The sequence below is a fragment of the Carcharodon carcharias genome, chromosome 14, assembly GCF_017639515.1.
Source record: "Carcharodon carcharias isolate sCarCar2 chromosome 14, sCarCar2.pri, whole genome shotgun sequence".
Classification (NCBI taxonomy): domain Eukaryota; kingdom Metazoa; phylum Chordata; class Chondrichthyes; order Lamniformes; family Lamnidae; genus Carcharodon; species Carcharodon carcharias.
The window spans coordinates 110,264,547-110,279,883 of NC_054480.1; the positions used below are offsets into that span (position 1 = coordinate 110,264,547).

The 15,337-nt window shown below is 44.5% G+C and overlaps 1 protein-coding gene across 1 annotated transcript; it reads left to right on the top strand.

Annotated features, from left to right (window-relative positions):
• Nucleotides 1-3,625: 3,625 nt before the first annotated feature.
• On the top strand, nucleotides 3,626-3,976 carry LOC121287578 (histone H4-like). The gene has a single exon (XM_041205506.1). The coding sequence runs from the start codon at nucleotides 3,626-3,628 to the stop codon at nucleotides 3,974-3,976; it is 351 nt and encodes a 116-aa protein (XP_041061440.1).
• Nucleotides 3,977-15,337: the final 11,361 nt, after the last annotated feature.

Genomic DNA, 15,337 nt, shown 5'->3' on the forward strand with positions numbered 1-15,337 from the left:
CAAAGACTGCACGTATCCAGGGAACTGATCAGTCGCATACGCCACCTGCCACAGGATTTGGCACCACGGGGACATGGAAGGCATCCACTGCCAGTGGCCATGAAAGTGACTGTGGCACTCAATTTTTACATCAGTGGCTCCTTTCAGGGATCCACAGATGACCTTTGTGGGATATCGCAAGCCTTCCGGCATAAATGCATCCATGAGGTCACGGACACCATCTTCACAAAGGCACACAACTTTGAGCATTTTGCCAGGATCAGGAAAGTTAGGAGTGAGGGGATTTGCCCAGATCTCGGGTTTTCCACAGGTGCAGACTGCAATCATGTGGCACTCAGATCTCCATGGCAACAAGCAGTCAACTACGTCAACCATAAGGGCTTCCACTCGCTGAATGTTCATTTGATGGAGCTGCAGGCTGGCAAGTCTCCGGGTCCCGAAGGACTACATCCTAGGGTCTTAAAAGAGGTGGCTAATGAGGTAGCACTGGTGTTAATTTTCCAAAATTCGTTAGATTATGGAAAGGTTCCATCAGACTGGAAAGTAGCAAATATAACCCCTCCATTCAAAAAGGGAGGGAGGCAGAAAATAGGAAACCATAGACCAGTTAGCTTGACATGTGTTGTGGAGAAGTTGTTAGAATAGATCATTAAGGAGGTTATAGCTGGACACTTAGAAGAGCTCAAGGCAATCAGGAAGAGTCGGCATGGTTTTGTGAAAGGAAAATCATATTTAACCAATTTACTGGAGTTTTTTGAAGGAGTAATATGTGCAGTGGATAAAGTGGAGCCTATAGACATACTGTGCTTGGATTTCCAGAAGGCATTTGATAAGGTGCCACATCAAAGCTTATTACGGAAAATAAAGGCACATGATGTAGGGAATACCATATTAGCAAGGATAGAAGATTGGCTGGCTAGCAGAAAGCAGAGAGTATGCATAAATGAGTCTTTTTCAGCTTGACAGGATGTGACAAGTGGAGTCCCACAGAGGTCTGTGCTGGGGCCTCAACTTTTTAGGATTTACATCAAAGACTTAGATGAAGGGAGCGAAGACACAATAGCTAAATTTGCAGATGACACACAGATAGGTAGGAAAGTATGTTGTGAAGCGGACATGAGGAAGTTGCAGATGGAAATGGATAAGTTGAGTGAGTGGGCAAAGATCTGGCAAATGGAGTTTAATGTGGGAAAATGTGAAGTTGTTCACTTTGGCAAGAAGAACAAAAAAGCAGAGTATTTCTTAAATGGAGAACGGCTGCATAATTCTGAGGTGCAGAGGGATCTAGGTGTTTTAGTACATGATTCACAAAAAATTAGTATGCAGGTACAACAAGTAATTTAAAAGGTTTATGGAATGCTATCCTTTAGAGGGATTGAACATAAAAGTAAGCATGTTATGCTTCACTTATGCACGGTATTGGTGAGGCTGCACCTCAAATACTGTGTGCAGTTTTGGTCTCCTTATTTAAGAAAGGATGTAAGTGCATTGGAGGTGGTTCAGAAGAGGTTTGCTAGATTGATACCTGGAATGAGTGGGTTGTCTTATGAGGAAAGGTCAGACAGAATGGGCTTGTTTCGACTGGAGTTTAGAAGAGTGAGGGGTGATTTGATTTAAGTATACTGAGCAGTGGATATATATTGACAAGGTGGACGTCGATAGGATGTTTCCTCTTGTGGATGAGTCCAGAAATAGGGGGCACTGTTTGAAAATTAGGGTCACCCTTATAGGACAGAGATGAGGAGAATTTTTTTCCTTCAGAGGGTTGTGCGACTTTGGAACTCTCTGCCTCAGAAGGTGGTGGAGGCGGGGTCATTGAATATTTTTAAGGCAGGGGTAGATAGATTCTTGTTAGGCAAGGGAATCAAAGATAATCGGTGTTAGATGGGAATGTGGAAATTGAAACACAAGAAGATCAGCCATGATCTTATTGAATGGCAGAGCAGGCTCAAGGGGCTGAATGGTCTATTCCTGTTCCTATTTCTCATGTTCTCATGGCGTGCGACCACCACAAACGCATCCTGCAGGTCTGCGCACAATTCCCAGGGACTGTCCATGACTCCTACATTCTCAGTACGTCTCAGATCCCTGACATCTTCCACGGTCCAGAGAGGCTGCAGGGTTGGCTCCTCAGGGTCAAGGGCTACCCACAGAGGATGTGGCTGATGACGCCCATGTGGCAGCCTCAGACTGCAGCAGAGCGAAGTTATAACGAGACTCCTTGCTGCAACTTGCACCTTGGTGGAGCAAGCCATTGGAATGTTGAAAATGAGGTTCCGGTGCCTGGACCGGTCTGGTGGAGCCCTACAATATAGTCCACAGGGGGTGTCACGCATCGTTGTCGCCTGTTGCGCCCTTCACAACCTGGCACTGCAACGAGGAGAAGAGCTGGCTAATGAGATGGAGGAGCTGCACATCTCCTCTGATGAGGAGGACATCAATGAGGATTGGGGCGGAGGTCCTTGAAGGCAACATTGAAGACTATGAGGCATCACACTGGCCAGACAGGGCAGGCATGCTCAGGAGGCCCTCATAGATTCGTGGAGGATGATGACAACATACAGTGAGCAGAGGCCATTGATCCTCACATTGCATCTGTGAACGTTTGACTCCTGTCTGGCTGATGATAGCGCACGTACCCTTTGTGATAAGGCTCCTGTCATGGAGATGCAGCGGATACCCATAGTCCCTACATTCCAGGAGGATGATGACGACAGGCAGTGGGGACACTCCATAGATCCTCACATAGCTTCTGTGAATGTCTGACTCCTGTCTGGCTGATAGCGCCTTGTTTGTGCTCTGTGAACAGGGTCATAACATGGGGATATAGCGGGGAAACTTTAACTTCTCCTGATCCTATGGCACCTTTCATGAGCTGAAGTCTTTGGGACCATGCTGTCACCGGGCACAGGTGCTGATGAGATTGGGGAACCGGCCATACCTCAAAAGTGCTGGGAGCACATGGAGAGAATGACGGAACTCTGTGTCACTTGCCCAGGACATTCTAGCAGCAATGATAAGCCCCATCGAGGTGCAAGCGTGACTGATGTGTCCAGTGACTGTGAAGGCGCACCATCAGTGTGCTAGGAAGGTTGCACAAAGCACATGGAAGAGGCCCTGGACTGAGACACCTGCTTTTATCTTGTGCAGGAACAAAGGCTTCACATTGTTTCCAAAATTATGAGAGGTATAGACAGAGTAAATACGAGTAGGCTCTTTCCACTTATATTAGGAGAGATAAACACGAGAGCACATGGCTTTAGGGTGAAAGGGGAAAGGTTTCGGGGGAACATTAGGGGGAACTTCTTCACTCAGAGAGTGGTGAGAGTATGGAACAAGCTGCCATCTGACGTGGTAAATGCGGGCTCACTCTTAAGTATTAAGAATAAATTGGATAGATACATGGTTTGGAGGGTTAGGGACTAGGTGTAGGTCAATGGCACTAGCGGAATAATATTTCAGCACAGATTAGAAAGGCCGAATGGCCTGTTTTCTGTGCTGTAGTGTTCTATGGTTCTATCTGAGTGATATGAACATTGCTCATCAGAACAAGGAGCCATAGGCAAGGAGACTTTCTTGGAAGTTTATTAACAAAGTGAACACTATGTACAATTGATTAACACCCATGCCCAGGCTGTGCACCAAAGCTTTATCTCTGGGTGTGATGTCCGGTAGAGGCGAAGGCAGGAAAGGTCTCGGTAAAGGGGGTGCGAAACGGCACCAGAAAGTCCTCTGCAATAATATCCAGGGAATCACTAAACCTACCATTCGCCGCCTCGCTCGTCGTGGGGGCATTCAGCGCATCTCCAGCCTCATTTACGAGGAAACTCGCGGGGTTCTCAAGGTTTTCTTGGAAAATATAATCCGAGATTCGGTCACCTACATGGAGCACGCTAAACGCAAGACTGTTACCGCCATGGATGTGGTCTATGCCCTGAAACGCCAAGGCCGAATTCTGTATGGGTTTGGTGGTTGAGAACTGTTAACAAAAACATTTCATTCTTCTTAACCTTCCTAACCCTGCTGCTACGTCTTATTGCTCCCCCAGCAGTGGAGGTGGAGAAACCTGCCGGCTGCTACGCCCTGTCTGTGATGACCTTGGTAGATGTCCTCTGGAGGACCAAGACCTAGAAGGGCCCCAGCCTGCTTTCGGAGTCCTGCTGTGTGGCAGTGACCCTCTCCTAAGCCCATGAAGCTGGAGCTGCTGATGTCACAGGAAGAGGGGATTCGGATGGGCTGGACACTCCTGGAGTCACCTGGATGGATGGCCCCAGGGTGTGCAACTGCTGATCCTCCTCCCTATGGGTGCCTGAGGGCCTCTGGATGACTTCTTGAGGAGGGGGAAAAGCTGGAGTGAGATTGAGCTGCCCTGCACCCCTCTCTCGTTGACACTGTTGGAGGCTAACCATGGCATCAGCGATGGAGTTCAGCCCACGCAGCAGTGCAGAACAGAAGTCCTGGTCCAAGGTCTCCATTGCAGCCACCATCCTACCAGTGTTGACCTTGGGGTGTTGGTATGCTGGCACTATCACCTCAGACTGAAGGCAGACGGATTCTTCCATCGTATCTTGCAACCTCAGGAGTGCAGCAGACACCCCTTCCTGATGTTCCCGAGCTTGCCTTCGCAGCACCAGCAACTGTAGTATGACTGAGTCCAGAGGCTCATCATCTAACTCGGACTCAGCAAATTTCTGGGCTCCAGCAGTCCTCCAAGTGCCAAAAACCTGGGAAGTCCCTGCCTGTCTGCTGTTGATCAGACAGTGCAATGTGCTCACCAAATTGTGATCCCAAGGCTAGTCTAGAACTAGGTCCCACCGAGTTGTGTGTCTCTGCACTGGTGGACGATGTGGGTGAGCAGTGTGATGGGTCTTCAGTTGGGATTTCAGCAGAGTCCTTTTCTGAGGTGTCTTTGGGGCTTGAATCAAGAACCTGGATCATGGATTCCCTTCGGCTCTTTCCCAGATATGCCTAGGAAAGCAAGGAGAAATAATTAGCGTATGGCAGTAACCTGGGAAAGAGGACACATCACTCACGGCATGGTTGTCTGATGGATGTTGCACTGATGGATCCTCACTTGGTTGAGCACTGCCAACCTCAGCATCAGTGCAGGAACGTTTCAGATCTTTGCCGACCAGCTGGATGGCTCTGCTTTCAGAATCCGTGAGCACCTTGATTTCAGGCATACCTCCAGCTGTCTGTGACCTCTTTCTATTATTGTGTGCCAGCTTGTCCAGCATGAATAGAGATGGAGAGAGTGTAAGCAGGATGCCTGCCAGGACAGGTGATATGTGTGGGTGGTGAGTGGTTCCACGGACGAGATGAGGACAATGATGGTGCATGTGAGAGAGTGAATGGTGATGTCCCTTGAACTGGCAGTGAGGTCCCTGTGGATGTGTGATTGGTTTGTGAGTGTGTGAATTGGGAGTGATGAGAAGAGTGACTTAACCTGGAGGAACAGAGGAGATCATTCATCCTCTTTCAGCAGTGGGTGGCTGTCCTCTTTTGCAGGGCATTGGCATTGACCGCCACTGGCATCGCCTCCCATGTCAGATTGGTGATGTTGCTGTCCTTCCTATAGCCAGAGCGGGTATAGAGAACATCATAGTGGGCCTCCACAGTGTCCAAAAGGGACACGCCACTAAACCAGGGGGCTATAGCCTTCTTGCCTTTCGGGGCCATGTCGTCCTGGGCTGGAAGCACTGAGAGGTGTGCACGCAACTGAACTTTAAATATGGCGCCCGGCATGAGAAAACAATGAGGTGATGGCGTGTCGGGCAAATCGGAGACCGCCCGCTATCAAGACGGTGTGTTTCCCGGGAATGCATGATTAATGAGGCAGGATTGGGACAATACATCGTGAAAAGCCGCCATTGAGGCTGGTGGGTAAAATATTCATTTTCCTGCCTGCTTCTGCACTTAGTGCAAATCTGGGATGATTCCGCCCTCTGTTGTGTGTCAGCCAGTGCACTCCACAACTTCAATGTTGGAATGGGTATATGGAGATTACATACACTGCTCTGTGAAAATTTTTCTAATCAGCGCTTGAGTCCTACACCTGCAGGTGTCTGATTTAGTACCTTCAGGCAAGTTTAAATGGTGTTAATCATCGATTAGCCCTAAAATTGTGGACTTACAACAGTCTTTTAAACATTTTATTAGCACACCACCCACTTAGTGCCTATTTCCACGTTTTCACCAAGATAACTTCCTATATGTGGTATATATATATCTATATATATATTCATCAAGGCTCCTTGGAATGAACTCAGCAGCTAAGAGAAACAACAAGGCCTTTGAAATTTTGAAAAGAGATCTGAAATAAAATAGAAAACACTAGAAGTTCACAACAGGTCAGTTGTTAATGAAGAAGCCAATATAAAATATTAATTGAGGTAGATAATGCAGATTTAATGCAAGACAGGTTTCTATTTATATAATGTCCTGTCACATCTCAAAGAAATCCCTTCCTGCACTTCTCAGAAATCAATGTTTGAGGTACAATCAATGATGTCAAGAAAGGAAATGTGGTGGCTAATCTGCATGTAGCATGATCCCACAAACATCAAGGAGATAGATGAGCAGATCATATCTTTTTGGTAGCATTGGTTCATGGAGGAACATAGCCTAGATCATGAAAAGCCCTCACTGCCCTAATTCAAGTTATCACATGGGATCTTAACATTTACTGGAACAGAAAAACAGAGCTTTGGTTTAACAGCTCATCTGAAGAGCAGCATCTCCAATTTGTGCAGCACTTCTCAGTACTGCATTAGATGTCAGATTGTGGGCTCAAGCCTTAGAGTTGGACTTGAGCCACAAGCTCTTGACTAAGAAATGAGAGCGCGAGTACTAACTGAGCCAAGCAGAGTCTTGTCACGTAACTTGGAAGGTGAGCACAGAACAAGGGAATATCAACTCAAAATTAACAACTACAAACAAGATGAGAGATTAGAAAAATATGTTCCCACAGTGTGAGAGCCATGTGGAAAAGGAGTTAGTTCTGTGTTAATTAAGTGTTAAAAATTAATTGCATAAATGTCTGATTAGGAATGATTAGTCAACCGCCCCAACGATTCCAAGATTCAGCTGCGTGCCCACTAAACTGAAATTGTAAATGATGCGGGGTGATGTCAGGATGCACGCCCAACCTATCCCCGCATCATTTGACGCATTGGCGTGTGGGCCTCGTCCCCTCTCGCCGAACGGAAAAACCTGCCCACAGAGTTTCAGATGGTTTCCCCTCACTTCATGTAATTTTCCTCCTCTTTCTCCTCAGCCTATCTGCTGCCTTAGACATGGTTAACCACACTTTCCTCCCCCAATGCCTCTCCACTATCATCTAGCTGGGTGGCACTGCACTCTTCTGGTTCCATTCTTATCTGTCTAATTGTAGCCAGAATATCATTTGCAATGGGTTCTCTTCCTGTTCCCATACTGTTTCCTCTAGTGTCCCCTCAAGGATCCCCCTCCTATTATTCATCTACATTCTATCCTTTGGTGACTTCATCTGAAAGCACAGTGCTGGTTTTCACTTGTACACTGATGACAGATGCCTCTACCTCACCATCACCTCTCTCAACTCCTCCCCTGTTGCTAAGTTATCAGGCTGCTCATCTGACATCCAGTACTGGATGAGCAGAAATTTCCTCCAATCAATATTGGGAAGACTGAAGCTATTGTTTTTGGTCTCCACTCCAAACTCCATTCCCAAACTACCAACTCCGTCCCTCTCCTTGGCAACAGTCTGAGATTAAACCAGTCAGTTCACAACCTTGGTGCCACTTTTGTCCCTGAGATGAGCTATTGAATTCATATTCAAACTAGCAGTAATGATGACTACTTCCAACTCATCACCAAGTTTTGTCCCTGTCTCAGCTCATCTGCTGCTGAAACCCTCATCCATGCATTCGTTACTTAGAGATTTGACTATTCCAAAACACTCCTGGCGGGTCTCCCCCATCCTACCCTCATAAAATAGAGGCCATCCAAAACTCTGTAGTCCTTGACTTAACTTGAAATAAGTCCATTCCCCTATCACCCATTTGCTCACTGACATACGTTAGCTCCCGGTCAAGCAATGTTCTGATATTAAAATTCTCATCCTTGTTTTAAATCCCTCTATGTCCTCGCCCCCTCCCTTTCTCTATAATCTCTTCCAGCCCATAACCCTTCGAGACATCTGCACTGCTCTACTTCTGTACAAGTGAACATCTTATCATCTCCACTTGCCACTCACTGACATTACGATTACAGGATTAACCCCCCACCCCATCCCCCATTGTCAACATCCTGGGGGTCACCATTGACCATAAACCTAACGGGACCAGGCACATAAATACTGTAGCTGCAAGAGCAGGTCAGAGGCTGGGAATTCTGTGTAAAGTAACTCACCTGCGACTCCCCAAATCCTGTCCACCATCTACAAGGCACAATTCAGAATTGAGATGGAATAATCGCAGAATCACTGAATTTTAACAGGGCAGAAGGAGGCCATTCAGCCCATTGTGTCTGCATCAGCACTCCAAATGAACATTGCAACCTAATGCCATTGCCCTGCTTTGTTCCCGTACCGCTGCACATTGTTTCTGTCAAATAATCATCTAATGCCCTCTTGAATGCCCTCAATTGAACCTGCCTCCACCACACTTCCAGGCAGTTCCAGACCCGAACCACTCGCTGTATGAAAAAAAAATTCTCATGTCACATTTGCTTATTTTGCAAATCACTTTAAATCTGTGTCCTCTCATTCTTGATCCTTTTACGAGCAGGAACAGCTTCTCCCTATCTCTGTCCAGCTCCCTCATGATTTTGAACATCTCCATCAAATCTCCTCTTAGCCTTCTTCTCTCAAGAAGAACAGTCCCAACCTCTCCAATCTATCTTTGTAACTAAAGTTTCTCACCCTTGAAACCATTCTTGTAAACCCCTGCTGCACACTGTCCAATGTGTTCACATCATTTCTATAATGTGGCACCCAGAGCTGTACACAATATTCCAGCTGTTGTCTAACAAGAGTAAATTCAGCATAATCTCCCTGCTCTTGTATACTATGACACTATTAATAAAGCTCAGGATACTATATGTTTTATTAACTGCTTTCGCCACCTGTCCTGCCACCTTCTATGATCTATGCACATACACACCCAGGTCTTTCCGCTCCTGCACCCCTTCAAAATTTCACCTCTTATTTTATATTGTCTGTCTATTTCCTTCCTACCAAAATGCGTCACCTTACACCTCTCCGCATTGAACTTCTTCTGCCATGTATCTGCACACTCCACTAACTTGTCTATGCACTTTTGAAGTTCCACACTGTCCTCCTCGCAGTTTCCAACACTCCCAAGCCTCATATCATTTGCAAACTTTGAAATTGTCTCTTGCATATCAAGATCTAGATCATTAATATATATCAGGAAAAGCAAGGGTCCCGATACCGACTCGTGGAGAACTTTACTACAAACTTTCTTCCGCCAGAAAAGTATTGAGTGACCATTACCCTCTGCTTCCTATTTTTCAGTCAATATTGTATCCACATTGCTACTGTCCCTGTTATTCCGTGAGCAATAACTTTTCTCACAAGTCTGTTGTGTGGCACTGTATCAAATGCCTTTGGAAAATCCATGTGCACCACATTAACAGCATTACCCTCAATGGCCTTTTCTGCTACCTCGTCATAAAACTTCAGCAAGTTAGTTAAACTCGATTTCCCCTTTAGAAGTCCATGCTGGCTCTTCCTTATCAACCCATATTTTTCCATGTGACTACTAATTCTATCCTGAATAATTCTTTCTAGGATCTTCCCCACCACTGAAGTTAAACTGACTGGTCTATAATTGCTGGGCTTATTCTTACAACCTTTTTTGAACAAGGGCATAATGTTTGCAATTCTCCAGTCCTCTAGCACCTCCCCTGAGTCTTGGGAAGACAGAAAAATTATGGTCAGTGCCCCTGCAATTTGTACTCTCACTTCCTTAAATATCCTAGGATGCATCTCGTCCAGTCTTGGTGCCTTGTCAACTTTAAGCACAGACAGTCTATTCAACACTTCCTCCTTATGAATCTAGAACCCTACTGGTGAAAGAGTTTCCTCATCTGTCACCATGGCCTAGGTAGCACCTACATCCTTGGTAAAGACGAATGCAAAGTATTTATTTAATACCTCAGCCATGGCCCCTTTGTCCATGTGTAAATTCCTTTTTAGGTCCCTAATCAGCCTACTCCTCCTTTTACCACCCTTTTACTGTTTATATGCCTATAGAAGACTTTGGGATTCCCCTTTATGTTAGCTGCCAATCTTTACTCATAATCCCTCTTCACTTCTCTAATATGCTTTTTCACCTCCCCTCTGAGCCTTTTGTATTCCTCTTGGTTCTCAATTATATTTTCTACCTGACACCTGTCATAAACACATCTTTCCTTCTTTACCTTAATTTCTCTCTCCTTTTTCACCCTGGGAGCTCTGGATTTGTTTGCCCTAACTTTCCCTTTCGATGGAATATACTTTGACTGTGCCCGAACCAATTCTTTTTTGAAGGTAGTCCATTGGTCAGCTACAGTTTTTTCCACCAATCTTTCGTTCCAGTCTATCTGGCCCAGTTCCATTCTTGCCCCATCAAAGTCGGCTCTTGTCCAGTTAATTATTTTTACTCTGGATTGCCTATTGTCCTTTTCTATCATCATCCTAAAACGTACAGTACAATGATCACTGTCTCCTAAATGTTCCCCCATTGACACTTGATCTATTTGTCCTAACTCATTTCCAAGAACCAGGTCCAACAGTGCATCTTTTCTTATTGGATTGGACATATACTGCTGTAGAAAATTCTCCTGAACACAATCTAGGAACTTTTGCCCCTCTCCGCCCTTTACACTACCACTATCCCAGTCTACACTCGGGTAATTAAAGTCTCCCATTATAGCTACTCTATAAAGCTTGTATCTCTCTGCAGTTTCCATGTAGATTTGTTCTTCTACGTCCTTCTCAACAGTTGGCGGTCTATAGACTTGAGAAAGAAAATACTACAGGATAAGAAATAGAGAGGTAAGAGGAAGTAAGCTAAGAAAATAGCCAGTTGTCCCATAGCCTACCAAAACCCACTACGGACAAAAAGGAAGAAGACATGAAATGTTAACAATCCTGACTATGTTTAACTTGTACCTTATGTGCGTGCAGATAAATGTTAAAATGAAATTGTAAGCTTTGTGTGAAAACCAGGAAAGTATTCTTGGAGCATAACAGAATAAAATGAACTTTGTGCGTGATTAATTACATAAGTGTGGTGGCCAGCTTGTTTTTTTAACTTCCCTGTTCTTTGTATTGCAGTTTTTCCAGGTAATTCTGTTTTTGCTTTGTATTCTATGTCTCGTAGGCTGCTGATTGTGTTTTAATTTGATGCAACATGTCATGTAAACTAAAAGCAGAAAACTGCAGGTGCTGGAAATCCAAAACAACAACAAAAATACCTGGAAAAACTCAGCAGCTCTGACAGCATCTGCGGAGAGGAGCACAGTTAATGTTTCGAGTCCATATGACTCTTCAACAGAACTAAGGAAAAATAGAAGAGAGGTGAAATATAAGCTGGTTTAAGGGGGGAGGGGTGGGACAGGTAGAGCTGGATAGAGGGCCAGTGATAGGTGGAGATAACCAAAAGATGTTATAGACAAAAGGACAGAGGTGTTGAATGAGGTGATGTTATCTAAGGAATGTGCTAATAGGTGATGTTAAGGGTAAAAAGCAGGACGAGCAAGATACAGATAGCCCTAGTGGGGGTGGGGTGGGGGAAGGGATCGAAATAGGCTAAAAGGTAGAGATAAAACAATGGATGGAAATACATTTAAAAATAATGGAAATAGGTGGGAAAAGAAAAATCTATATAAATTATTTGAAAAAAGGGGGATCGGAAAGGGGGTGGGGATGGAGGAGAGAGTTCATGATCTAAAATTGTTGAACTCAATATTCAGTCAGGAAACTGTCTGTCTTTGTAAAACTGTCTGTCTTGCATCTGATATAATTATCTAGTTAACTTACTGATTACCTGACCTATTGTGAGATATAACTGCATGCACTGATAATGGTTGATGCATAACTACCTGATTGTTACAAAATGATAACGCAAATAAAAAGGATCAGATGTTATTTCATGGAATGAATAGTACATAAGTGATGATCAAGAAAACTGTATGGGTAAACAAAATCAATTAGCTAACCTAAATATAAGAGAATAAAGAAGGGCAAGTTAATAAGATCACTGTGTGAATATGCAGGAGTCACGTAGTTGTATTGTATAAATATTGCTTGTTGAACGCTGTATCGTTGAGCAGATCGGTTGTGATCTGCTCCCAATGGCCATTGTACTGTACTGCGCTAAATAATTTGTACTTTTTCCTGAAGTAACCTGCAGTTGCTGATTTGTTCTTTGACAGACTACACCAAGCAATGCAATTGCACCCTTTTTGTTCCTTAGCTTTAGCCAAATTGATTCTGTCCTTGAACCCTCTGGGACATCCTTTTTCTCCAGCACTACAATGCTCTCCTTAACTAATACTGCCACCCTTCCTCATTCCCTTCCTTTCCTATCTCTTCTATATACCTTGTACTGGGGAATATTTAATACACAGTTCTGCCCTTCCTTGAGTCAGGTCTCTGTTATTGCCGTAACATCATATTTCCACATGGCAATCTGTGCCTGTAACTCCCCAATCTCATTTACTATACTCCGTACATTCACATACATACTTAGTAACCCTGATTTAGATTTTGTTACTTTCTCCCTCAACCCAAATTCAGCTATTTACTTACTATTCCATGTACTAGTGCTATCTGCCCTTCCCCGTATTTTGTGCACCCTGGTATTCCTCTCTAACACTTTCTCCTGGTTCCCACACCCCTGCTGAGTTAGTTTAAAGCCCTCCCAACAGCACTAGCAAAACGCCCCGCAAGGTACTCAGTCCTAGCTCTGTTCAGGTACAACCTGTCCGGCTTGTACAGGTGCCATCTCCCCCAGAGCCAGTCCCAGTGTCCCAGGAATCTAAAGCCCTCCCTCCCACACCATCTTTCTAGCCAGGCATTCATCTGCCGTATCCTCCTATTTCTCACTGTACTCACTGGCATGTGGTACTGGGAGTATTTCAGAGATTACTACATTTGAGGTCCTGCTTGTTAATTTTCTACCTATCTCCCTAAGTTCTGATTGCAGGACCACATCCCCCTTCCTACCTAAGTCATTGGTATCAATGTGGACCCGACCTCTGATTGGTGACCCTCTCCCTGCAGCTGCTCTGTAACATCCTTGACCCTGGCACCAGGGAGAAAACATACCATCCTGGGGTCTCGTCTGCAGCCACAGAAACTGTTCCCCTAGCCAATGAATCCCCTATCACTATTGCTCTTTCTTTCTTCTTCCTCCCCTCCTGTACAGCCAAGCCGCTTGTGGTGCCACAAACTTGGCTCTGACTGCACTCCTCTGAGGAACCAACGCCCTCACCAGCTTCCAAAACAGAAAACTGATTTGTGAGCAGGACTCCAGGAGACTCCTGCACTACCTGCCCACTTCTCTTGGATTGCCTGGTGGTCACCCATTCCCTCTCTGTGTCCAGACCCTTAAGCTGCGGTGTGACCACCTCTCTGAACGTGCTATCCACGTAGCTCTCAGCCTCACAGATGCACCACAGTGACTCCAGCTGCTGCTTGAGCTCTGAAACCTGGAGCTCAAGTTTCTGCAGCTGGCAGCACTTCCTGCACATGTGGTCATCTAGGACACTGGTAATGTCCATGCCTTTGCACATATTACAGGACACGCATTCGACTCAACTGAGCTGCCCTGTCATGCCTTAACTCTCCTTCCCTTACATTAACTTATTCTACTTTGGATTATTTATGTTACTTTATTATATTGGCCCTAAATTTCCCCTATTCCTGGCGCTTCTCAAACTGAGAAGCTCAAGCATCAGCCTAGATCACATACTAAAAGTTTGTATTTAGGCTTAAACCCATAACCTTCTGATTCAGAGTTGTGTGCCACCAAGTTAGCCAAGCTGACATGTTCAATGGCACAGATGACTCAGCTCAGATTTTACTGTACTGTTTCAGATCCTTTATGTCACTGAATTTCACTTCAGGGAAGGTCCTGGCATTCATGCAACACTTTTATCCACCAAGTTCTGGTTCTTTAAATATAGATACTGATCAATTACCTCAGGCTTATTCATTAATTATTGTTCAATTGATTTCCAGTTTTGAATTTGTCATGTTAGTTATTGAAGCTAACTTGCACAAATCATAAGATTACCATATAGATAAGAATGAAGAAGACCATTTTATTTACTTCATCCATTTAGAAAAACCTATTTCCCTGCAGCCATGGCTCAGGTTCAGAACAGTCACATCTGAGTCAAAAGGCCGTCGGTTCAAGTCCCATTCTAGAGACTTGAACAAAAAGTTTGGGCTGACATCCAATGCAGTACTGAGGAAGCCTTGCACTGTCAGAGGTGCCATCTTTCCAATATCTATATACCCTCTATTTTATAAAAACTACTTTGGTCAATACTTATTACTTAGGTTCCTTTTAGCATCAAATTTGAAACTTAATGAACTTTTTTCTCCCTGAATCTTCATTACGTTGAAGATTGATCATAAGACAATTAGTTTCAACAGAATTATTGGCCCTGTAGTATTATCATTTCTTTCCAAGAACAACAACATCTTATATTTATATAGCATTTTTAATGTAATGAAATGTCCCAAGTCACCTCAAAGGTGCATTGTGATAAAATATGACACCTTAAGAGATACAGGCCCAGATTTTGCAATGGGCTCAGGAAAACTTAATCTGTGTCCTTTTGCACCTCCCGAAATGCACACCAGTCACTTGGGTGACTTTGCCTGGGATTTTTGTCTTTTCACACAGGGGATGGATTCGCAGTGCATTTTGAAAACAAGGAGGAGCACATGCAGAGTGTGTGTTCAGAGAAAGACTAGTTATAAGGCTGCCTCAGTTTGCCAACATAGCAACCCAGCTCCCCACATGGTTTAAATTGCACTTAAACCGCACCCTCACCTCCCTCAAACCACCACCCACCTCCTCATGCCACCTCATGCCACCTCAGATTGCCCATGCCACTCCATGCCATCAGGTGTCCTCCATAGCCACTCACCCAGTATGTACTATATACATTCCTCAGGACCCATATTGTAGCAATGGGAATTGTTTTTAAAATACTGGAAAAATAAACCTCTAAGAATCTAATAAAACCATGAATTCAAACACACTATTATCGATACTGGAAAAAAAAAATTACTCCAGTACAAAAATTGTAATCCTTTAAATGCCTGTTAGGT